This window comes from Canis aureus, chromosome 16, assembly GCF_053574225.1.
Source record: "Canis aureus isolate CA01 chromosome 16, VMU_Caureus_v.1.0, whole genome shotgun sequence".
Classification (NCBI taxonomy): domain Eukaryota; kingdom Metazoa; phylum Chordata; class Mammalia; order Carnivora; family Canidae; genus Canis; species Canis aureus.
Genome location: NC_135626.1, coordinates 34,649,709 through 34,672,951, shown reverse-complemented (window position 1 = coordinate 34,672,951; position 23,243 = coordinate 34,649,709). Strand labels below are relative to the sequence as shown.

At 57.8% G+C, this 23,243-nt stretch overlaps 1 protein-coding gene across 27 annotated transcripts in view; it reads left to right on the top strand.

Moving 5' to 3' along the window:
- CACNA1G (calcium voltage-gated channel subunit alpha1 G) overlaps positions 1–23,243 on the top strand; it is a 63,395-nt gene that overhangs the window by 35,427 nt on the left and 4,725 nt on the right. For 4 of the 27 annotated variants that reach the window (XM_077852736.1, XM_077852740.1, XM_077852743.1 and 1 more), the window contains 20 exons: positions 583–667; positions 750–946; positions 1,808–2,239; positions 3,334–3,434; positions 3,624–3,747; positions 5,771–5,839; positions 5,976–6,160; positions 7,019–7,145; positions 8,719–8,844; positions 9,444–9,533; positions 10,113–10,305; positions 12,181–12,234; positions 17,318–17,469; positions 18,237–18,346; positions 18,999–19,132; positions 19,402–19,472; positions 19,615–19,693; positions 19,788–19,909; positions 20,124–20,477; positions 21,200–21,343. In XM_077852736.1, the coding sequence (XP_077708862.1) occupies positions 583–667; positions 750–946; positions 1,808–2,239; positions 3,334–3,434; positions 3,624–3,747; positions 5,771–5,839; positions 5,976–6,160; positions 7,019–7,145; positions 8,719–8,844; positions 9,444–9,533; positions 10,113–10,305; positions 12,181–12,234; positions 17,318–17,469; positions 18,237–18,346; positions 18,999–19,132; positions 19,402–19,472; positions 19,615–19,693; positions 19,788–19,909; positions 20,124–20,477; positions 21,200–21,343 (2,949 nt within the window). Of the gene's footprint in view, positions 1–582; positions 668–749; positions 947–1,807; positions 2,240–3,333; positions 3,435–3,623; positions 3,748–5,770; positions 5,840–5,975; positions 6,161–7,018; positions 7,146–8,718; positions 8,845–9,443; positions 9,534–10,112; positions 10,327–12,180; positions 12,235–17,317; positions 17,470–18,236; positions 18,347–18,998; positions 19,133–19,401; positions 19,473–19,614; positions 19,694–19,787; positions 19,910–20,123; positions 20,478–21,199; positions 21,344–23,243 lie in introns of all 27 variants that reach the window. The other 23 variants (XM_077852742.1, XM_077852735.1, XM_077852750.1 and 20 more) reach the window with 11 other exon arrangements.

Below are 23,243 nucleotides of genomic sequence, written 5' to 3'. Positions count from 1 at the left end.
CAGGGACAGAGGTACAAATGGGGACAGGGGAAGGGGCGGGGTCTTGGGGAAGACGAGAGGAAGAAGCAAAGGGCCTGAAATGTCCTCCTTGGGCTGAGCTGCTCTGTCTGGGGTCTTTCAATCACCTTCTGGGGCCCTCAGGTCTGAGGCTCGGGGGAGGGCAGCCATGGAAGGAAAGCGGAGGGTACAAGTGGCCTTTGGGATTCAGGCTATAGTGACCATTTCACTTAGGTCCCCAGCTCCCTCTGGCCTATGCCACCCACCTGCCCAGCTCACTCTCCCTTCTCCCCTCAGCCCTTCCTGGAGCCAGTCCCAGCCAGGCTGGTTGTGATGTGGGCTCTGGGGTTAGCTGTGGCCTTCTCTGAGGTGTGGCTGGTGGGAGTCAGAGGTGTTGGGGGCCCTGGGAGGGCTCTGGGCCCCACGCCTGGGTGGTCTGGCCTGCGCCAGTGCATGTCTCGTGCCGTGGTTGCTGGTTCCCATAGCCTCTATGTGGTGTGTGCGTGTGGAGACAGGGAAACCTCCATCCATCCCACTAACCCCTGCACGGCAGGGTCCCTGATGGCCTTTGCTCCCCCACCCTAGGGAGATGCCACCAAGTCCGAATCAGAGCCAGATTTCTTCTCACCCAGCCTGGAGGGCAATGGGGACAGGAAGAAGCACTTGGCCTGTGAGTATCTATGCTGGGGGTGCGGCTCCTGTCCCTGGCCCAGCCTCTAGTAGACCCGGGGTCTCTCCCTCTCTCCCCCCAGCAGTGGTGTCCCTGGGAGAGCACCCAGAGCTGCGGAGGAACCTGCTGCCACCTCTTATCATCCACACGGCGGCCACACCCATGTCGCTCCCCAAGAGTTCCAGCACTGGCCTGGCCGAGGTGCTGGGCCCTGCCTCCCGCCGCACCAGCAGCAGCGGGTCTGCTGAGCCAGGGGCGGCCCATGAGATGAAGTCACCGGTATGGGGTGCATGTGGGTGCCGGACAGTGGGAGATGTACAGATGTCAGGAGGGAAGAGAGGATGGAAGTGGACAAGCCCAAGGAGACAGCCGCTAAGCCATAGCCTGGACAAGCCCCTGGGCAGTCAGCAGGGCTAGTAGCACAGCCAGGTGGAGAGCCCTGGGCTTGGGGGCAGAAGAGCTGTGTTCTAATCCTACTCCAAGGTTTCTTAACTCAATGACCTTGTGTGAAACTCAGCCTCTGCGTTGCATATTGGAAGGGAGGGGGCCCTTATCTTCTTAATACTTCATCTTAATAATAGCAAACCCCATGCAGTTAGTGATACTGTACGAGGCACTATTCTAGAAACACTGCTCAGAAATGTTCTAATGCATTGAATCCTCATCACAGCCCTGTGATGGGGATAAAGTAGGCATCCCCTGTGATGGGGATAAGGTGGGTATCATCCTTATCCCCATTTTAGAGATGGGGTCCTGAGTCTTAGATTGCCAAACTGATTTGTGGGAGGCTCTTCAGTGAGCAGGTGACAGAGCCAGCAGTTTAATCCAGGAGCCAACGTCAAGGCCCATGCTCCTGCCATCATTTTATACAGCCAGTCAACTAAATGAGGAATAGGTACTAGTGTCATGTCTCTTATACAGACAAGGAACTGAGGCACAGAGAGGTTTAGTAACTTGCCCAGGGTCATACAGCTGGTTGGAGTAAGTGATCTGAACCCCGGTGTCTGGTCCAGGGCTCCTGCTCACACTTTCATACCTGATGTGATGCTGGGCAGCCTCGCAGGAGACAGGGTGCATGTGAGGGGGTGCAGGACTGTGCGGTCTCAGTTGGGACCACCCTCTTCTTGGCTCGCCCCCCAGCCGAGCGCCCGCAGCACTCCGCACAGCCCCTGGAGTGCAGCAAGCAGCTGGACCAGCAGGCGCTCCAGCCGGAACAGCCTGGGCCGAGCCCCCAGCCTGAAGCGGAGGAGCCCGAGTGGGGAGCGGCGGTCCCTGTTGTCCGGCGAGGGTCGGGAGAGCCAGGATGAGGAGGAGAGCTCTGAAGAGGAGCGGGCCAGCCCAGCGGGCAGCGACCGGCGCCATGGAGGCTCCCTGGAGCGGGAGGCCAAGAGCTCCTTCGACCTGCCGGACACGCTGCAAGTGCCCAGACTGCACCGCACGGCCAGTGGCCGCAGCTCAGCCTCTGAGCACCAGGACTGCAACGGCAAGTCGGCCTCGGGGCGCCTGGCCCGGGCCCTGCGGCCCGACGACCCCCCACTGGATGGGGATGATGGCGATGACGAGGGCAACCTGGTGAGGCCCCTGTGGCACAGTGACCTCTCACCCCTGACCCCGAGCGAGCCGAGCTGTGCCTGACCTGGCACCGGGCTGGACAACCCCTTCTCAGTTCTGTGGGGTTCAGGGAGTTGCCATCATGCCCCAGGGATCTCAAGGGGGTGCCAGCCCTGTAGCTGAGCTCCAAATGGCCTTTCCTCCTGATGTCCGTCCCCTGAGCCCCAGATCCTCATCATCCGTGGGGCTGCAGGGCTGCGGCTCTGCGGTCCTTAGTGGATATGGATGGTTTCGGGCAGATGTGTATGAATCTTTCATGGGCCTCCCCCTATGACTCAGAAATACCCATCACTCATCTCTCCAAACTGATCCCCTCCCCTGTCCCCCTCTGTCATCTTGACCTCATTACAAGCCTTGATCACACCGCCCTTACCCAGTCACCCCTCCCCCGGGCTCCGCACACCACCCCCTTTAGCCCTGGGGGTTGGGCACAGGGACCTAGGACCCTGGGGTTAGCATGTGAGGAGAAAGGGCCAGGGTTTCCCCGTTCTGGGTGTCTTGGAACTGTGATGGGGACAATGTTTGATAATTGATATGGCTTCCAAGCCCAGTCAGGAGGGTGGGAGGGACTGGGCAGGAGACAGAGAGGTAAGAGCAGAGAGCCTGGGGCGCCTGGGTGGCTCAGCCAGTTAAGCATCTTGCCTTTGGCTCAGGTCATGATCCCTGGGTTCTGGTATCAAGTCCCCACATCAGGCTCCCTGCTCAGCAGAGAGCTTGCTTCTCCCCCCTCTCTCTGCTCTCTCTTTCTCTCTCACTTGTGCACTCTCTCTCAAATAAATAAAATCTAAAAAAAAAAAAAAAAAAGAAAGCTGAGAGCAGGGAAGATGGGGTGCAGGGGAAGAGGGAGGAGATGAACGAAGTGAGGGATACTTGGGGCAGGAGGGAGCATAGGGGGAGATGAGGGTCTCAGGAATAAAGAGAAGCCTGGCAGAGGGCTGAGCCAAGTGGAAGGGGCTGGACAGGCTGTGAGGACCATGGAGCTGCTGACGAGGGCAGGCAGGTTCAGGGAACTGAGGGACCTGGCCCTGCACACCAGTCCCGTGATGTTTCTACAGAGCAGAGGGGAGCGGATAAGAGTGTGGATCCGAGCCCGGCTGCCTGCCTGCTGCCGCGAGCGTGATTCCTGGTCCGCGTACATCTTCCCTCCTCAGTCCAGGTGAGCAAGGGTCCCTGACGTCGCCTCCATGACACCATCCTGGGGATGCTACAAGTGTCCCCTGGCGTAGGGGCATGTGAGAGAGGGGCCCCAGGCGGCAAGGGCCCAGGAGGGGTAGGGGCTATGGGGCCGGGACTCTCACTACTGCCCTGCTTGCCTCCTGCCCAGCCTTTGCTTGTCTTCGAGCAGGTTCCGCCTCTTATGTCACCGAATCATCACCCACAAGATGTTTGACCATGTGGTCCTTGTCATCATCTTCCTCAACTGCATCACCATCGCCATGGAGCGTCCCAAGATCGACCCCCACAGTGCTGTGAGTCACCAAAGACTAAACTCAGTGGCTGTTGAGTGCCTGCTCGGTGCCAGCCCCCCTCCTGGGTTAGCACTCATAGGGCCAGCAAGCTGGGCGAGGAGGCCCAGAGAGACGTGGAGGGAGGGAACCAGGAACTTCCTTTAGGCCTCCCTGGCACCTGGCACCCTGAGCTGCCTCCTGTGACCCTCCCCAGCCTCTGCCTCCATTTCCCTTCTGTGATACAGCAGCCCAGCAAAGCCCAGCTGGGGGAGTGGGCCCTGCTCCTTACCTGGGTAAAAAGTGAGCCCTGTTGCATCCCAGCTATTTGCAGACAGCACATTCTTAGGAGCCTAAGACCTGTGGGGCCCAGGTGTATTTTCGTGAGTGTTGGGGTGATACGAACAGCAAGAGTGGCCCCGGCTGGGCTAAGTGGTCTTGCTTCCCCTGCTCCCTGCAAAGGGTCTGGGTTTTGCCCATGACCTCTGCGCTGATGGAGGAGATGCCCTGCCCAGTCTACACCACGGACAATGTAGAGTGGGGGAGAGGGAGCTGCCCTTTGCTCCTCTTGGTTCTGCTGGGTCACAGACAAGTAGGTTTTTAGGGGTGTGAGTGGGGACATTGGTCACTTCTGCTTGGTTGTGAACCTGTTAGTCTGTCTTAGAAGGAGAAGAAGAGCCAGAGGCCTGAGTATCTGGACATGTTCCCCAGGGTCCAACCTCTTTGAAATGGGCCCAACTGGTTTTGGCAGCTGTCTCTTCCAAGCCGGGCACCATAGTTCCTACCCCAGGCAATGTTTGCCCCACATAGCATCTTGCCTCACTTGCCTGGAATGGCCCCCCACCCATCCTCGCTGCCCCCACACTGCTGTTCAGGTTTCAGTGCTCCTAAATTTCTATTCTTCAGTAGAGTGGGCTCCAGCCAGGCCAGGGTGAGGGGATGGAGGACCCTTTTGAATGGAAGGCCAGCCTGGGAATAGGTGGGTGAGGGGATCCCCACCTCCAGGGCTTGTGTGGGGTAGAGGAAGGGTGGCTGGTCACATTGCCCCCCCACCCTGTGTCTGCCATCTGCCTGAGGCCTTGCCTCAGGGCCCCCCACCACTGTCACCATATCTTTTCCCCAGTCTTTCCCTCAGTTCCTCACTTTTTTTAAAAGATATTTTAAAAATTTATTTATTCATGAGAGACACAAAGAGAGAGAGAGAGAGAGAGAGAGAGAGAGGCAGAGACACAGGCAGAGGGAGAAGCAGGCTCCATGCAGGGAGCCCGACATGGGACTCAATCCCCGGCCTCCCAGATCACACCCTGGGCCAAAGGCAGGCACTAAACTGCTGAGCCACCCATGTGCCTGCTTCTCTCTCTCCCTTCCTCTGTTTCTCTCTCTGACACACTCTGTCTGTTGCCTCTCCAGACCTCTCCACCTGCTCTCTTGGCCACCCAGGGATGGGCCTAGTCTACAGACATCAGGGGACTGGGTCACCTCCTTTCCTGCCCCGCCCCAACCCATAACTATGGTGCCAGGGGATGCAGAGCCTGGACTCAGGCTCGTCGTGTGCCCTGTGGCTGCATTTCTGGGCCACACAGCAGGACAGCAAGTGCTGGCAGAAGGGCAGAGAGTAGGATGAGGGGATCAGGGATCAAGGTAAACCCTGCTCCAGTTTCGAGAAGGGAATCAGGAGAGGGCCTGAGATATGGGACTCAGATGACAGCACTGTTGGGGGAACGTTTCTCCTTCCAGGCCATGCGGGGGGCGGGAGGCAGTGCTGTTCAGGAGCAAGGGTGAGACTGTCCACAGATCTGCAAGTGAGTCTGGGGGCCTGGGCGCTGGCTGTGTGTGTGTGTGTGTGTGTGTGTGTGTGAGAGAGAGAGAGAGAGAGAGAGAGAGAGAGAGAGGTCTGAGGAGAGGAGATTGTCTGCCTTTTTGGGGAAGGTGGGGGTCATTTTGCTGAGTCAAATGTTGGAGGTGGTTTCTAGCTTCTGTGTGCAGAGCAGCCCTGGCCCATGAAAGGGGGTCCTAGTGGGTGATACCTGCCTGCCGTCTCTTGCAGGAGCGCATCTTCCTGACCCTCTCCAATTACATCTTTACCGCAGTCTTTCTGGCAGAGATGACCGTGAAGGTGATGGGGGGTCGGTGTTGCTTTGGGGCTCTCTGGTTCCTGGAGGGTGGTGGCTGGAGAGATTGACCCCTGTTGGAAGACAGGGCTGGGGACCGCAGGGAGGCGGCGGCGACAGTGATGCAGCGGGCGTCCCCAGGTGGTAGCGCTGGGCTGGTGCTTCGGGGAGCAGGCGTACCTGCGTAGCAGCTGGAACGTTCTCGACGGGCTGCTGGTGCTCATCTCCATCATCGACATCCTGGTGTCCATGGTCTCCGACAGCGGCACCAAGATCCTGGGCATGTTGAGGGTGCTGCGGCTGCTACGGACCCTGCGCCCACTCAGGTGTGCCCCAGCTGAGTGTCATCCTCAGAGGCGCCCCCAACAAGCCCACAGTGGAGTGCAAGCCCCACGAGCCCCTGCGTCCTGCCTGTGACCCCCACAGGGAACCCTGGCATCACTTGGCTTAAACCATGGCCCCAGAATTTCCCTCCTTGGGCACATCCCCTCCACCACATGCCCCTGACCTTGGGCAGGCCACCACATAAGAGGCCACAGGCAGGGCCCCCATATTCTTCAGTGGGAGCTCTCCCTTGAGTGGTACCGTTGGGGGTGACAGTCCTCCCTGATGAGATAACAGACTTCTTTCCCCATCTTTGCACACCTCTTAGGGACCACCCACTGGGTAACATTCCTAGCAGGGAATCTACTCTCTCAGGGGACCCTCCCTCAATCACCCCTCACCCCTCCCTACTCATGTCACAGATGACAATACTGACTAGTGACACCTCCCTGGCTGGGGGGTCTGGTGTCACCTCCTGCCTCCTTCCTCTCCTTGCCTGCACCCTATATGTCCCCTCCAAGTTGACCTCCCTGTCCCCACAACACATTGCATCCCAGGGTTCTACTTCCCTTGAGTGGAGTCCTCACCCTAGCTCTATCAGGTCATAGTTTGACATCTGGGAGGGGAGGGGAAGGTGGGGGAGGTGGGAGTGTCTACATCCTGTTTTGAAAGATTAGGGGTCACAGTCCCCATGTCAGTCAGTGATCCCGTGTAAGAAGTGCTCTGCACGTGGAGCCCAGAAAGCCAGAGTCCAGGGTGGGGACCAGAGAGCCAGATGGGGGGCCAGGGCCAGCAGGGCAGGGAACAAGGGAGCTTCTGAGCTGAGGGGCCCCCTCTTGTTCTGCTCCCTCCCTCCCTAGGGTTATTAGCAGAGCCCAGGGGCTGAAGCTGGTAGTGGAAACGCTGATGTCCTCACTGAAGCCCATCGGCAACATCGTGGTCATTTGTTGTGCCTTCTTCATCATATTTGGCATCCTGGGGGTGCAGGTTTGTGGGGATCTGGGGGCCCCCGTGTTGGTGGAAACCCAGGGAGTGGCCTCCCTCTTGGCCCTTAGCTACTGAGGCTTGAGCTGCTGCGGCTGTAGTTTTTATTCCAGAAAGGAATAAACAGGGACACCTCCCTCGAGGCCCTAGGCCTCAGGCCCTTTTGCCTCCTGGGCGTTTTGCAGAAAGCTAGGAGCCTAGAAGAGATCCCCAAAGGGGCCGAGGGCCTCTGAGAGGCTGCTGACCTGCGGCAGCTGCAGACTGCTGTTCCGCCTGCTCACACCCTGCACTCTGGAGTGCAGACGCTGCCCTGGCCCAGGCTGCCCCGGAATCCCCTCCCCTCCTTCCCTGCCTGAGCTGAGTGGGCCCCAGGCCAGGCCGGGGGATCCAAGGCCCAGACAGCTGGGCCAGGTTAGCGGCGGCGGCGGCGGCGGCGAGCTGGCAGGCAGGAGGGTGCAGACCCCAGACGAGGCAGGAAGTGGGGGCTGCTCAGGAAACTGGGCCTCTGGCCCAGGGAAGAAAAAAAGATCAGGAGCTGCCTGCAGGATTTAGCAGGCGCCCCCAGGAGCCGGGGAGCCCCTTCAGCCCAGCCTTCCAGAACCCTCTGGCTCCAGCTGTTTCAGCTTCAGGGTAGACAGACGGCTGTCTGGGCAGCGGCAACAGGGGAACTCCTGGGTGGCTACTGCCCCTCCCACGTCCCTTGGCTTCCTGGAGTGTCCTCTTTGCCCTGGGGAGAGGGCTGTTCCCAGTTTCCTAGAATTCTCTAGCCCCAGGGACCAGGCTGGGGTACTTTTGCCAAAGCTGTGTGGTGCCTCTTGGCACGCCCAGGGCCCCTTCCCCTTCTCTCACTTTTAGCCAGCTTGGATGAGCAGAGGGAACCACTGGGAGCCCAGTCCTGGGCTCTTCCATGGACTTAGGTCCATCCTCAGAGGTTTACCCAGGGCTCCTGGTACTCCTGATCCTCCCACACCTTCCCCTCTATGGTCATAGCCTGGTCTGTTCTGGAATGAGGGTGAGCTTTCTAGTCAGAAATACCTGAGTTCAAGCCCCCTTTCTGCCACCTACTGGCTATTCAACCTTAGTGAGTGAATTTACTCCTGTAAAGTGGAGTTGATAATACCTAGCCTGCCCCCACCATTAAACCAGGACACCTGGCCTCTTCCCCAGAGCATCTAATACAGTGGGTCTAGCGTGGGCTTGAGAATTTGCATTTCTAGCATGTTCCCAGATGATGCCAATGCTCCTGGTCTAGGGACCACACTTGAAGAACCAGTGGCCTTACCCTTGGTTGAAAATCAATGGCCATTCCCCTCCCTCTGTCCTTCCCCAGCACCTGCCCTGCTGACCTTTCCTCCTTCCCTAGGGTCCCTGCTCCCGGGAGCCCAGAGGAAGGAGTATTTGCAGGGGTGGTACCTGTTAGCGTTCCCCTGACTGGCCGGCGCACCCTGTTCTCACCCAGAGGTGTCCCTGGAGCTCTTAGGCCCCAGGGCTTGTGTGGGAGTGGTGGGGCTGACAAGTTCAGGGCTCCCTGCGGCCGCAGCTCACTTGCTCCATCTCTGCACGCGTGTGTGTCTAGCTCTTCAAAGGGAAGTTCTTCGTGTGCCAGGGCGAGGACACCAGGAACATCACCAACAAGTCTGACTGCACCGAGGCCAGTTACCGATGGGTCCGGCACAAGTACAATTTTGACAACCTCGGCCAGGTGAGCTCCATGCTCCCAGGTGGGGGTGGGGCTGGCGGCAGCAAGAGTCTGGAGAGGACACGAGTCCCTGCATGACGATGCATGCAGGGCAGCTCACTTGCCAGGGCCTCAGCTTCGTCAACGGTGAATGGGCCATCCTGGCATCTCTGTGGAGGGTCGTGTCAGGGCACAATGAGATGATGTGTGTGTCTGCTTAGTGAGGGACAGGGCACATGTATCTTGTCGAGGCAGCGCCTTCTCTTCCTCCATATCTGCCAACGCAGAGCAATGTAGAACATGACATCGTTCACTTGCTTTTGCTAGTTTGTTTCCCAGACCCAGAGTGGTTTTGCTCTCTGGATTTCCAGAGCTCGAGTGTTCCTTGCTCCGCTTGGCCAGGGTCAGAGGGCTTGATCATCTTCCATGGCTCCTCTGGCTTCACACCAGCCACAGAGCCCTGGGGCAGAGAGCTCTCGTAAGGGCCTGGAGTGTGACTCAGCCCTGAGCTCTGAAAGGCTAGGGTCCCCTGAGCTGCTGTCAGGAGGTGCTTTGGGGACAGGTGATGGGTGCTTTGGCCACATATCCTAGGTTTCAGATGGTTTCTCCTCCCCTCTCCCAAGGCCCTGATGTCCCTGTTCGTACTGGCCTCCAAGGACGGCTGGGTGGACATCATGTACGACGGGCTGGACGCCGTGGGTGTGGACCAACAGGTAGGGCCGGGGTGGGCACGATCCACCTTTGGACTTAGGTCTCTCTAGGCATAACAGGGTACAGGCATTGGACAGGGAGAGGGTGGGGCTACCTGGCAAAATGCCATCAAAGAAGCATCACTCCGTATAGCAGAGGCTTTGACCTGTAGCCTGAGAGCCAAATCCCGGTGTGTTTTATTGGATTGCCACGTGTTTACACTTTTTTGAGTAGTGGCAAACATTTAAAAAAATTGGTGGATTGCATGTGATAATCCAGAACCGGGCCTGCTCAGGATTAGTCGAAGGATCTGGGAACATAGGGCTTGCATTCCTTCAGGGCAGGAGTTACTGGAACATGGAAGCAGCTGCCCCTTTGGGAGACAATACCTACTCTCCACTTTGCCACAGTTGCTACCCCTCCCTACTGTCTAACACCAAACCCACATTCCTCATTTATATCACCTGCTGGGGCCCTGTAGCTGACTAAGTCTGCAGACCATGTCGGAGGGAACCAGGCTGTGGGGCAGCACCTGAGACAGTTGGGTCTTCTGCCTCCTCGGGCTGATGCCTCCTCCCCTTGTCCTTCCTGGTCCCCACCAGCCCATCATGAACCACAACCCCTGGATGCTGCTGTACTTCATCTCATTCCTGCTCATTGTGGCCTTCTTTGTCCTGAACATGTTTGTGGGTGTGGTGGTGGAGAACTTTCACAAGTGTCGGCAGCACCAGGAGGAGGAGGAGGCCCGGCGGCGAGAGGAGAAACGTCTGCGGAGACTGGAGAAAAAGAGAAGGAGTAAGGAGAAGCAGATGGCTGGTCGGTAGTCTTTCCACATCTCTCTGAGTCGTGCTTGACCTTGGCCTTGTGACTGCAGGGGACCAGGGGCTGGGGCTGGGGGCAGGGAGAAGATGCTCCCACCCCCCTCCCCACCTCCTTCCCCTAAAAGCATGTCAGCCTTTAGAGCACGCATGAAGCAGACCAGTTCAGCTCCGTGGGGGAGGGGGGCGACCCCACCCCGCGGGGCTCCCCAGGTCTCAGCATCATACTCCTCGGATGATGCCAGGTGGAAGTTGATGCACGACCTCTCCCAGCTGCCCTCTCAGAGGAGCTCATGGGATGAGAATCATGCTACTTTGCCACTTGCCGGTGTCCGGAGACCCAGGAACTGGCCCAGGTGCCAGACTCACCTTCCCCCCCAGGATTGGGGAGCAAGAATCTTGAACCTGTGCCTGCCTAGTGTCCGTAGCTGCTGAGCAAGGGCCTCAGCAGAGTCTACAAATCAACAAGTGGCATGAGAGAACCCCAGACCCAGTCTCTCTCCCTATCTCCAGCAAAAGTCCCTAGCTTCCTGGCTATCTTTTTTTTTTTTTTGCCAAGCCGGTGGGGGTGTGGGGGGGAAGATCTCTCAGGGAAGGTATGAAGTTATAGGAACTCTAAGCTCACGACTCTCTGGCCTTAGCCCCCTCACCTGGGATCTCCAATATCTCATGGCCTTGGTTGGGGGAGGCCCCCCCCATCCTAACTTCCTCATGCTCATGTGCCAGGGGTGGGCCAAGACTAAGGGAAAAGACACAGATTCCAGGAAGGATGCAAGAGGAGGAACAGGTTTTGTTTCTCCAGGTGTGTCTGCACCTGTCTCCCTGTCTTCAGGATCCCTGTCTGTCTGTCTGGTACTTAGTACTCTCTGAGACTCTCAATCACTGCCCACGTCTTGCTGAGTATCTTTCTGTGTGGGTTTCTCTGAGCCTTTGTGTGTCTGTCTCTGTTTGGTCTACGGGGTTCCCTTCTCTCTACCCTTTCACAAACCGTCTTCTTCACGCCAATAAGATGTGTGCAGTGCTCTGAGTTTTCCCTTTGGTTTGTTGAAATGTGAGTACCAACAAATGGGTTAGGGGCCGCGGTGCCCTTCCTTCCGCTCTGCCCCTGCTCCATCTCCTGCTACCTGTGGGGGGTACCTGGAGCGATGGGGGGATGGCCGGAGAGGGGGTAGGGGTGGACAGAGCCTGTGCTCCCTGTGCCAGGGGAGGTGGGGTAAGACCTCAGGATGGATGGCAAGGAGATACTGGCCTCTGGGCAACGGTGGGTGCTGTTCTCCACATCCCACATCCTCAACACCTGCACCCCAGGCCCTCTGCTCAACTCTGGGGTAGGGGCCCCATCTGGGCTCTCCCTGTGGATGTCTGAAGCTAAGCAGGCGCACTACCCCCAGCAGCCACGCTCCCACCCCTGCTCCATCCGCCCCACCCCTCCTTACAGTCTGCCTTCTCGGCCGGGGCCTCTCCAGATGGAATTCTTTTGGCAGGAGGCACTTGTGGCCCTGCCTGACCAGCTGGCTCCCCTTCTGGGGTCTGGAGCTATCTCAGGTGCTGCCCAGGCCCAGGCGTGGGTAGGAGTGGACATCTGTTCTGATGACAGGCTGCCTGCTCCTCCCCAAGCCTCCATCTCCCTGTCCCTGTGACCCTGATGAGCTGGCCCAATTACTCATCTTCCTCAAGTGCCCTGGGCCCCGAGTTTGGGGCTGGACACTCAGGACTAGCCACCCATGCTCAGGGCACCCCACTCAAAGGCAGAGTGAGGGTTGGAGCCGAGGGGGAGCGAGCTGCTTAGAGGGGGGCCCTGCCCAGCCCACCTGGTCCGGCCAGTGACCAATGTCGTGTTTCGTTCTTTTAGATCTAATGCTGGACGATGTAATTGCTTCCGGCAGCTCATCCAGCGCGGCGCCAGGTACTGCGTCTGGGGTTATGGGTTCCAGGGCGAGGCCCGGGGGCAGTCATGCCCTACCTGCCCCCAGGCCCGCCTCATGCGTGCTGGGATGTCCTCTTTGCTCTCCCCTCCTTGGCTCATTGATTCCATCCTCTTGGGGTGAGGGAGTGAGGGTCCCTGGGGCGCCAGGCTCTGTGTCACCCTCTAGGCCTATGCTACGCCAGACGGGAGGTGAGGGCCTTGCAAACCCCTTCCTCCCACACCTCATGGAGGACCTTCCTTCTCGCACAGGGCTTCCAAGGGCCAAGCTGCCCATCCCCCTGCTGCCTGTTCCCACTCCTCCTCCGTGTCACACCGTTCAATTATTAGAGCTGCAAATCTCTCCCGTCTCCTTTTGTCTGAAGGGGAGACTTTGATCCAAGCAAGTGGGATGAGAGGAGCAGAGAGGAAAAGGATTTGTTTTAAAAATGTAACAATGAATAATTGAACAGGTTCATTAATAGTCAAGTAATCGCGGTGGCCACGTCATCGCTACAAACAGCAGGGCTGGGGATCGAAGGCCTGAGTTAGCCACAAGCTTCTCCCCACAAAAAGCCAAAGATTTGGGGGTGAGTTGGGTCCTTGTCTTTGAGAGCCGTGTCCCTGCAAAGGCTCTGGTCCTGCTCGTCCTCCCCTGGTCCTCTGGCCGCTGCTCCCCCAACACGGCCCCCAGGCAGAGGGTCCGAGGCTCAGGGAGCCTGTAACAGGGCTGTGGGGCCTCATTCCACCCTCCGATGGCTTGGCCAGGTGGTTTCCAATCTGTTCGTCCCCAAGGGCACCCCTTATCGTTTCCTCCAGCAGACCCCACATTCTAAGAGTCGGCCTTTGAAGTAATGACTTTGTTTCACTGCTTTTGCTAATCAAAGGCACATCTAATTGCTAACCAGAGCTTCTGAGCTGCAGAAGGTTTCACACAGAATGATAGCAAAGAAAGACCATTTTGCCATTAAATTAGTCTGTGGGGTCTTAATGTAGGCATGGGTATGATTTCTTTACACTTTTAGAAATATTGAAAAGAACCTCAGGACCCCCACATGGCTGCCTTCTTAGGCTGCAGAGGACTTGGGACTTGAGGCTGGGAACCACTGGGCTATACCTTTCCCCACTAATCTGGGCTCCCCCAGAAGCCAGACTCCTGCAGACACTGCCCTCTAGGGGTTGGGCTGTCTGACCTGTGGGGGCTCAGGGAACCCCTGAGCCTCAGTATGGGGGGCCATCCCTGAGGATCGATGTCTCTTGTCCCCATGGTGCTGAGCTATGGTGTTTGGAGAGACCATCTGTCTGGGGGCTCAGGAAGCTCCAGCTGGTTCGTGTCTGGATTGCCTGGGTCCCATGTCTCTGTGTCAGGCTGTACGTAAATTCCTGATGTGTTAGGGATGAGGCGAGGGTAGGAAGAAGTAGCTTCAGCTTTTCCCTTATGGGGTCACCTGGTCTGTTGACTGAAGTGTCCATACATACACATTTACCCCAATATCACCCTAGCATGGGGATGGCCCATAGAGGCTTCTCCACACCAGGAATTAACACACTAAGACTCTCTTGGCCACAAGATCTCCTCCCAATACACCCACTTAATGCCCAACATCTTTATTACCTTCACACCACATCCCCATTCTGGGCACATTCCACCACGCTCCCATTGGCACAAACGGACACGTACCCTGATGACAATTTTGGGTCTTACCTTTCAGCAGGTAATAAAGACTCAGAGACCCCTAACAGGAGCTTATACCATTCCATATCTCTCTTTCCCAAACCTGGTGTTCTGTGTGGTCTCTAGTAGAGCTTTTCAAACTTGTGTGCTTAATAATCACCTGAAAAACAGTAAAACACAGATTCCTGAGCACTGCCCTAGAAATTCTCATGGAATGGTCTGTGGTAGGACCTAAAAGGTAGGACCTGAACATCTGCATTTCCAATTAGTTGCCAGGGGATGGCGATGATGATGCATGGTCTACCCAACCGTTTGATGGGTATGAAGTCACAACCCCTAGCCTGGGGCAGCTAGAATCAACTCCCCCCACCCCTGCCCCTGCATCACACCTCCACGCCAGCACCACTCCCACTCTGTGCTACTCCCAGAGGAGGGGGCCAGCCAGACCCCAGGGAAAGGCAGAAGGGAAGAGTCAGTGGATATCGGGAATGGCCTGACCGGACACCTGGGTCCAGCCCAGCTTCCAGGTAAAGAGAGGGATGGAGTCACTGGCTGATCAGGTCAGCACTAAGGGACCGCTCAGCCTCCCGTACCCGCTGTGCTCCTGTCGACCACCTGTGGAGCCTATGTCCACTAACCCTCTCTAGTTCCACCGGGACCCAGTGATCAGCCTGGCCACAGCAGCTGAAGGTGTGGCCTCTGCCATGGGGGCCAGTAGTCCCAGGGGAGTGACCCCTGCCTTCCGCTTACTCCCTGTCACTCTTCTTTGCAAACCCTCTGCCCTGGCTGTGCCTTGGGCTCTACTAACTTCCCGAACCTGCTGGCTAACTCACTCACAGCTGTGCTGCCCCCTGTTCCTTTCCTGGATCTTACCCCTGATAAGGAGCTGGGCAGTCCTGGGGGTGCCCTTCCCCCTACTGTCCAGCTCTGCCATTTTTTTCCTCCTAAGGCAGCTCATACTGGTGGGGGCAGGGAGATGGGCTATGGCCGGAGCTCTCAGAGCAGCAGACTTGTCCAACGCTACCCCAGGAGGTCTCGACTTCTTCGAGCACAGGTGCTTGCCTATGGAACCCAAGCCTGGGGAGCAACAGGGGGTGGCATCATTCAAAGCCTAACAGCAAGAGACTTCGGGCAAAATCTCTGAGGGACCCTGTGGGGCAAGGCCCCAAGGCCTTGGGCTTAAACCTACCAGGCAGCTGGCGAGATATCTGAGCTGGGAGTTCAGGTCCTGGCTCCATCATGGCCTCACAATGTGTGGAAGCTCACTTGCGCTGGGCCTCGTTCTCTTCCTCTGTAAAACAAAAGGAGTGGCTAGGACATGCTGATCAGATTGACCCTGGGACTCTTTGGACCTGTGCTCCCAAGGGGGATTTCTGGCAGCTTCGGCACCTGCTGGTCTGGGGGAGTGGGGTGCTGGAAGGGCAGACCTCAAGGGCCTGGCACCTGTCACTGTGAACAGATGCCCTGCCTCAGCCCTGTCACCACCTTTCCTCTGGGCTGCTTGGAGGAGGGTCCCAGGCTAATCCCAGCCCGCCTGCCCTCAGATAGCTAGAGCAAGGCCAGCAGGCAGAGGTGGTGGCCGCAGCTCTGATGGGGCTGCCTACGCAGTCAGACGAGGGGGACGGGGGAGGGGGGACTCTCTCCACCTCTCCTCTGCGTTATCTCAGCTAATAATGGGGCTAATAAGGAGCCACTTTTTCTAACCTAATTGTATTCAAACATTTTAGTTAATTCTCCATTCATATTTTAGCATAATGGGATCGGGTGCTCTCGGCACTTATGGAGATTAATGCAGAGACAGTGTTCCAGCTGCTAAGGCAACGCAGGGCGACTAGCGCCCTCTGGTTCTTGTGGGTACCGAAGGAAGGAAGGAAGAGGCCCCGCTCGCCTGGTCCACCCTCCACAATCGCAGTGTGGATGACCCGTGGCCTCATGTTGTCTTCTGTCCTGAGCCTCTCTACCCACCCTCCCTTCCTGGGATCCGAGGGCCATCTGAGCTACCAAAGCCAGAGTTGGCTGGCCCAGCTCTGAGAATTAAATGATGGCCTAATGCACTCTATGGTGCCTCCCCCAGAACATTCTAGATTTTCTGCCTCTTGGTTATCCACACCTCAAGGCCGATGCTGGAGAGTGGCATCGGGTGAGGCGGAACATGCAGCTCTTGGGCACTCTTCTTCCTTCGGCCTTTGGTGGGGGCCCACCCCAGGCCACTCCCTACCTCAGTTTACCTCTCTGTTAAACAGTCCTCTGCATGGGGAAGGACACTTCTATCTGAGCTGGCCTGGACCCAAAGCTTTCTGCTGCCCCTGAGCCAGCCACCCCTGGCACAGGCCTCAGAGGCTGCAGCCCTTGCTGGCTGGCTTCCGCCCTAGACTTTCTGGGGGGGAAGGGCTGTCTGGGACCTGAGGTTGCCCCACACCTCCCCGTGGGGAGCCTCTTCTTTCTTTGTGACTGCCTAGGAGACCAATCTGTCAACCGCCTCCAGCTGACATCCATGCCCAACTTGGCCTGGCCTTTCCTCAGCACCTGGAGGAGGGGCCCCCTGCAATCTCCTGCCCCCAGATTCATTCTGCCTGCTTAGCAGGCCAACCTTCTGGCACCATGATTTTATAACTAAGTGGTTCACTAATTACAAGAGAAATATGCCTCTGACAGATCTCAGACAGTGCTTCCAGCCCAGCCTGTAGTCTGATGCTGCCCTGACGCCCAGGAGCAGGCGGGGCATGGCCTCATTAGAAACTGGGTGAGTCCTTCAGGTGGAGCCACCCCCAGATGACTCTGGGAAGAGCAGAGCCTGTGGCCTTTCCTCTGTACCCCGCCCCCCATGAGGGCATGGGGGACCTAGGCCCTGCCCCTCCAGGGGCCCTTAGGTGGGTCAGTGTGGCCAGTCAAGAAGATGTCTGATTTCTGATCTCTGGTTATTCCCGAACCCCAGCTCTGTGTAATCTGCTCTGCTCCCCTCGAGGGGCTGAGCGTGGTGAAGGAGCAAGGGCCTTTGCCTCTCTGTCGATGGAGCTTCCTTCCTCTAAGCCTGATAAGACCGGTTGGTTTCCATCTTATCGATCTGGCCTTACTGCAGAACACCAAGTCAAGGGCATTACAAGGGGCTGGTGGATTTTGGAGGCAGCCCTGGGGAGGGGGCTCACCTGGTGTCTAATGTGGGTGGGAGCTCTGCATGTCCTGACTCCTTCTGCACCCAACTGTAGCCAGTAGAACAGACGCTTGGGGGGCAGACGCCGAGGGAGCTCCCTTGCCCCCCGAGAAAGGCAGTGTGTGGAGGGCGAGGACGCAGATGAAACTGGAATGTTGCAGCTCTGGCGTTAGAGGCTGGCGCCTGTGAGGGACTTGGGTGGTGGGGGCTCCGTGGGCAGGGGCCGATGGTTGCTCTGCTCTCCCCTCTGCTCCCCCCAGAGGCCCAGTGTAAACCCTACTACTCAGACTACTCCCGATTCCGGCTCCTCGTCCACCACTTGTGTACCAGCCACTATCTGGACCTCTTCATCACGGGTGTCATTGGTCTGAATGTGGTCACCATGGCCATGGAGCACTACCAGCAGCCCCAGGTAAGAGTGAGTAACTGGCACTCCGGGCCCTGCCTCCAGCTGTGGGACTGCAGGGTAAGGCGAATCCAACCTGTGCTGGGGACCTTGGGCAAGTGCTGGGCACCCTACAGGACTTCCCTGTGTATACCTTGTAGTGACCCTTGGAAGTGGGCACCATCTTGGTTTTACAGATGAGGACACGGAGGCTCAGTGAGGTTACATGACCAGACCAAGGTCCTATAGCTAGGAAGTAGAGGACCTGATTTCTTCATCCAACAAATATTTATTGAGTGTCTGCCATGTGTTTCTTTACCCTTTGAAGGTACAGAAGGCAGACCAGTAAAAACTGGTATCTGCCCTTCTGGGGTTTGGATTCTAGTGACTATCCAGCTCCAAACTCACCAGCGATCTTGTCACTCCTCAGATCAGCCTCCGTCAGCCTTCAGTCTCCCCATCTGTAAAATGGGGATGCTGAATTAGTAATACACAAGGTCCTTTCCAGGTTCTAGCCTTCTGTGCCTTCCAACACATTCTCATGTGGTGTCCTCACCATCCCTCAAGGAGAGAGATCCTTTAGCACAAAGTTTGAATCATGCGTGTGAATGAGGACCTTCTTCTATCCTGGTGTGGTGGCCAGTGGTCGACCACCATGGCAGAGACAGAAAAGAAAGGACCCCCTTAGACTCACCTGTTTCCCAAATCTAGGAGTGTGATGGAGGGGGAGGGGCAGGCATCCCCCCTGGGCCTTAGGAGGCCCTGCATAGACCCTCCCGGCCCATCCCTGCCAGATCCTGGACGAGGCCTTGAAGATCTGCAACTATATCTTCACCGTCATCTTTGTCTTGGAGTCAGTTTTTAAACTCGTGGCCTTTGGCTTCCGTCGGTTCTTCCAGGACAGGTAACTGAGAGGGGTGGGGTTATGGGAGTGGGGAAAGGACCCATCTCCCCGAGGAAATACCTGAAAACCTTTCTGGACTCCTGAAAGGTTCAGCCTCCACTCTAGAGCTGATGGCAAGGGGGAGCGGGGGGCCTGGGGGATGCTAGCAGCTGGAAATCCATGTGGCCCAGACTGGGGCTTATGAGCACAGAGCCTGGAGCCAGACTGCCTGGACCAGATTCGGATCCTGGCTCCACCACTTAGAAACTGGGGACCTTGGGTAAGTTACTTAACTGCTCTGTGCGTTGGTTTCCTGATCTATCAAAGGAGAAAGAATGCTGTGATGATTATGAGTTCCTATTTGTAAAGCCCCTAAAAGAGTGCTTGCCACCTAGTAAACAGTATAAAAGTGCCAAATTAAAAAAAAAAAAAAAGAATGGCTACAAATGCAAAGTAGAGGTCCTGAGCTAAAGACTTGGTCCTACCTGTGTGGCCAGCTGGTGGTGTGAGGTGTGACAGAGTCAAGCCATGGCTTCTCCGCAGGATGGAGAGGCGGGACTGACAGACCTCCACCCCCCTTTCTGTCATCACTTGTATTGCCACAACTGCCCCCTCCTCTGCGATGCCCCCCCCACACACACACACTCAGGGAGCCGTGTCCTGGGCTTTCCAGGTGGAACCAGCTGGACCTGGCCATCGTGCTGCTGTCCATCATGGGCATCACGCTGGAGGAGATTGAGGTCAATGCCTCGCTGCCCATCAACCCCACCATCATCCGCATCATGAGAGTGCTGCGCATTGCCCGAGGTCAGTGCCCGGGTGCTCACCCACCACCCACCCGTCCAGGCTGGCCGGGGACTTCATGCGTGTGTGTTCCCACCGGGGCTCTCTCCCAGCCCCAGCCTCTGTCAAAGAGGAGGGCTAGGGCTGGGCTGAGGGCTTGGGTGGAGCCCTGGCAGCCTGGCTGGCCACCCCGCCAAGCCAGCAGCCCCGCCCCGGCCCTGGCCAGCCATCCAGCTGTGTGACCCGGGAGCCAGCCCCGGGGGCCAGGCTCACTGCTCTGTCCTGTTCCGCAGTGCTGAAGCTGCTGAAGATGGCTGTGGGCATGCGGGCGCTGCTGGACACAGTCATGCAGGCCCTGCCTCAGGTAGCTGGAGGGAGGGGGTGGCGGGAGGGCTCCTCTTCGGGAGGAGGGGGTGATTTCCGAAGGGACGGGCAGTAGGGGGAGCTCGGGGAAGCTGGCTGGGAGACCCAGTGGCACCTTTCCCATTTCTTTTCCTCTCTTCCAGGTGGGGAACCTGGGACTTCTCTTCATGTTGTTGTTTTTCATCTTTGCAGCTCTGGGTGTGGAGCTCTTTGGAGACCTGGGTGAGTCGGGGTGGGCAGGACAGAGGGGCCAGGGCTGGAGGCCCCGGGGCTCCTGCGCTAACTCCCGCCTCTCTCTCCTGCCCCCCTCCTCCAGAGTGTGATGAGACGCACCCCTGCGAGGGCCTGGGCCGGCATGCCACCTTTCGGAACTTTGGCATGGCCTTCCTGACCCTCTTCCGAGTGTCCACAGGTGACAACTGGAACGGCATTATGAAGGTGAGCCCACACGGCAGTAGGGGCTGTCCCAGGGCTGGCCCTGACCCCAGGAGGCACTTCCACTCCTTGAGCCCAGATTCCTTGGCGAGATGAGGGCCCATGAATAAAAGCATGTGCTTCTCCATGCAGAAACACTCTAGAACCCCCTCTCCCCAGCATACACTCTGACTGCCTCTCCCCAGGACAAAGCGTGTAATGCTTTTTCCACCCCCAGGACACCCTCCGGGACTGTGACCAGGAGTCCACATGCTACAATACAGTCATCTCCCCCATCTACTTCGTGTCCTTCGTGCTGACGGCCCAGTTTGTGCTGGTCAACGTGGTGATCGCTGTGCTGATGAAGCACCTGGAGGAAAGCAACAAGGAGGCCAAAGAGGAGGCCGAGCTGGAGGCTGAGCTGGAGCTGGAGATGAAGACGCTCAGCCCACAGCCCCACTCGCCACTGGGCAGCCCCTTCCTCTGGCCGGGGGTCGAGGGCCCCGACAGCCCCGATAGCCCCAAGCTCGGGGCCCCGCACACCGCGGCCCACACGGGAGCAGCCTCGCGCTTCTCCCTGGAACACCCCACGGTGAGCAAACAGCCACCCCTGCCGAGAAGGGTGTGGGACCGGTGGCCAGTGGCTGGGGGTGGTGTACAAGGAATCGGCAGCGTGGTGGGCCCCAGAGCCCTGCCCAGATCCTCCTGCCCCTCCTGCCTGGATGCTGAGGGGTGAGTGGTCCCCCCTCCCACCCATCCCCAGAGATGGCTGCTGCACCCGCAGCACAGGGCCACCCCAGCAAGCCACCAGCACGTGTGTGGCTCATCCACGCCCTGCACCTGCAGCCCAGCCGGCCTCCCCTTCTTGGCTCTTAGGTTCAAGGCTAAGTTTTCTGTTTCCTTCCTGTTTCTTTCTTACCCTTGCCCGATGACCAAACCTCTTTCCTTCCCACCTTTCAACCTCCCTGATTCCATCTCTCAATCCTTTCCTTATCTTTGCTTTCCTGCTCCCTCTCTCCCTGTGAGCTCTTCTCATCTCTGGCTCTTATTCTCCTTCCTCCCATACCTCTCTCCTCTGTCCTATCCCCTCCTCTTTCTCCTGTCTCTTTGTTGCTGGGGTGTGCGTGTGCATGTGTGTGTGTGTGTGTGTGTGTGTGTGTGTGACCTCCTCCTCCTCCTCCTCCTCCTCCTCCTTCTCTCTCTCTCTCTTTCTATATCTCTCTGTCAATCCCCTGCCACGACACTTCCCCTTGTTGCCCCTCTGCACCCCGCTCCCCTGACTCTCTGGCTCCCTCATGGGCTGGTCCTCCCCAGGACAGACAGCTGTTTGACACCATATCCCTGCTGATCCAGGGCTCCCTGGAAGGGGAGCTGAAGCTGATGGACGAGCTGGCAGGCCCAGGGGGCCAGCCCTCTGCCTTCCCTCCCGCCCGCAGCCTGGGCGGCTCCGACCCACAGGTTACTGTGCCCCCCGTGCTGTGCCGGGCTGTGCCATGCTGTGCCGTGCTTCTGGGGAGGCGGGGGTGTTTCCTGCCCACTGGGTTTCTGGAGAAAGAACAGCCTCAGGGCCTCAGTTGAGCTTTGGGCTTGGCAGGAGGGAGCTGGGGTTCTTACAAGCTGAGATCAACCCTTGGAACACATTCTTGGAAGGTAGGGATGCTGAGGTTGTAACTTCCAGGGAAGGATGAATTGAGGAGAGGTTTACAGAGGGCATTTGTCAGAAAACACCTGGACAAGAAAAAGAGAATGGGAGGGAAGACAAGTTGGCAGTGGGACCTTAGTGGGTGGAGGAAGTGAGGTGCCAAAGCCGGGGGAGAGGGCTTTTGGGGACAGTGCAGGTGGCGAGGGGACCCACTGAGGGATATGTCTTCAGGCATAGTCTGCTTCTTCCCTATGTCCAGCACCCATCCCCAAAGTCTCTGTTTGGTGGCTTTTTTAGCCATGAAGCCCACTAGACATGATGAGTGCTCTCAGTAGCCGGTGCTTTCTGACCTGGTCCTGAGAGGGAATGGAAGGTTCCAGCTGAGAGTGGATTCTGGAGACCTCGCTGTGAAATAAGACTGGGTGTCCCCCGTAAGCCCAGTCCGTTTCCATAGTTTTGTATGTTTTTCTCCTCCAGTCCCATCTAAACTCAGCTCTTCTGCTTTCTGGGATTCTCCTACCCTCCTCTTCCCCACTTGTGACCTATCTGGCTGCCCTTGACCCCCTCCGTTTGGCAGAGCCCCCTGCCACCCCTCCTAGGTCAGGTACTGCAGGGAAGCCCCCGATAGACCTGGAGTGGAGGCAAGGAGACAGGTGTCAGTGGGAGAGAGAAAATCCTAGTGTTCCACTGGCCCTGCCAGGTGGAAGGGAAGGAAAGCAGGTTCCCAGGACCTGGGACATCTGTATCCTGATCCAAAGAAATAGACAGCGATGCTCACATAGGAAGGGACCCTGGCCCTAGGGTTCCTGACCTCTTGAATCCCCTCTAGGGATTATTCAGCCTCAGATAGGCCATCAGGACTGCAATCAGGCAGTGACCTAGAATGATCAGTGAGAGAGCACATCCCTTCTCGAGGCCTCCCATCCTGAAGGAGGCTCCTGGGGGAAAGGTGCAGGGAGAGAAGGGGACACGATGGCGATGGCGTGATCAGGCAGGTGGCTCACCTGAGATGGAGGGCCCTCCCCTCCCTCAGGGTGCTGGAGACACTGAAGTCTCCCTGCAGAGCCAGCCAGTTGGGAGGCGGCCCACCCGGGTGCGCTCAACTCAGAATGGCGGCAGGAGGAGAGCATCCCCCAGAACCCAAGCTAGAGGGCGGGCAAGCTGCCGGCAGGCGGAGGAGGGCCCAGGAGGGGCGAAGCCAGAATCTGGGGGCAGGCCAAGTCCTGCCAGGCTTTTGGAAGCAGAGAGAATAGGCAGGAAAGAGTCATCAGATTGGCGGCTTTGTCCCCAGCGCCCCCCCACGCTGCTCTGTCTGTGGCGAGAGCGGAGAGGCGCTTTGCTGGCCTTTCTTCGTTCTTTTTTTTTTTTTTTTTTCTGGTATCATCTTTATGAGAATCGAAAGCTGTCCCTGCTCCCCGCTTCCTCCCTGGGTGGTGGTAGTGTGGGAGGGGGCCGGTAAGGTTCCTGGGGTATCTTTAGAATAAGTTTCTGCTTCTCCTGCTTTGTCGGTGTTTGCTCTGGCTCCCTGGTGCCTGCTGCAGCCTCTCTGATCAGAGGGGGGGCTGGAAGTGGGGTGGGGGAGGTGCCGGCAGCTTACTTGGGAGAGGGGTGGGAGAGAGGAGAGAGGCCTTCCCCCACACCGTGCTTCGTGAAAAGGGGGAAGGGGGGCTCTGTGTGTGCGCACGCGTGTGTGCGCGTGTGCATGTGTCCTGGTTT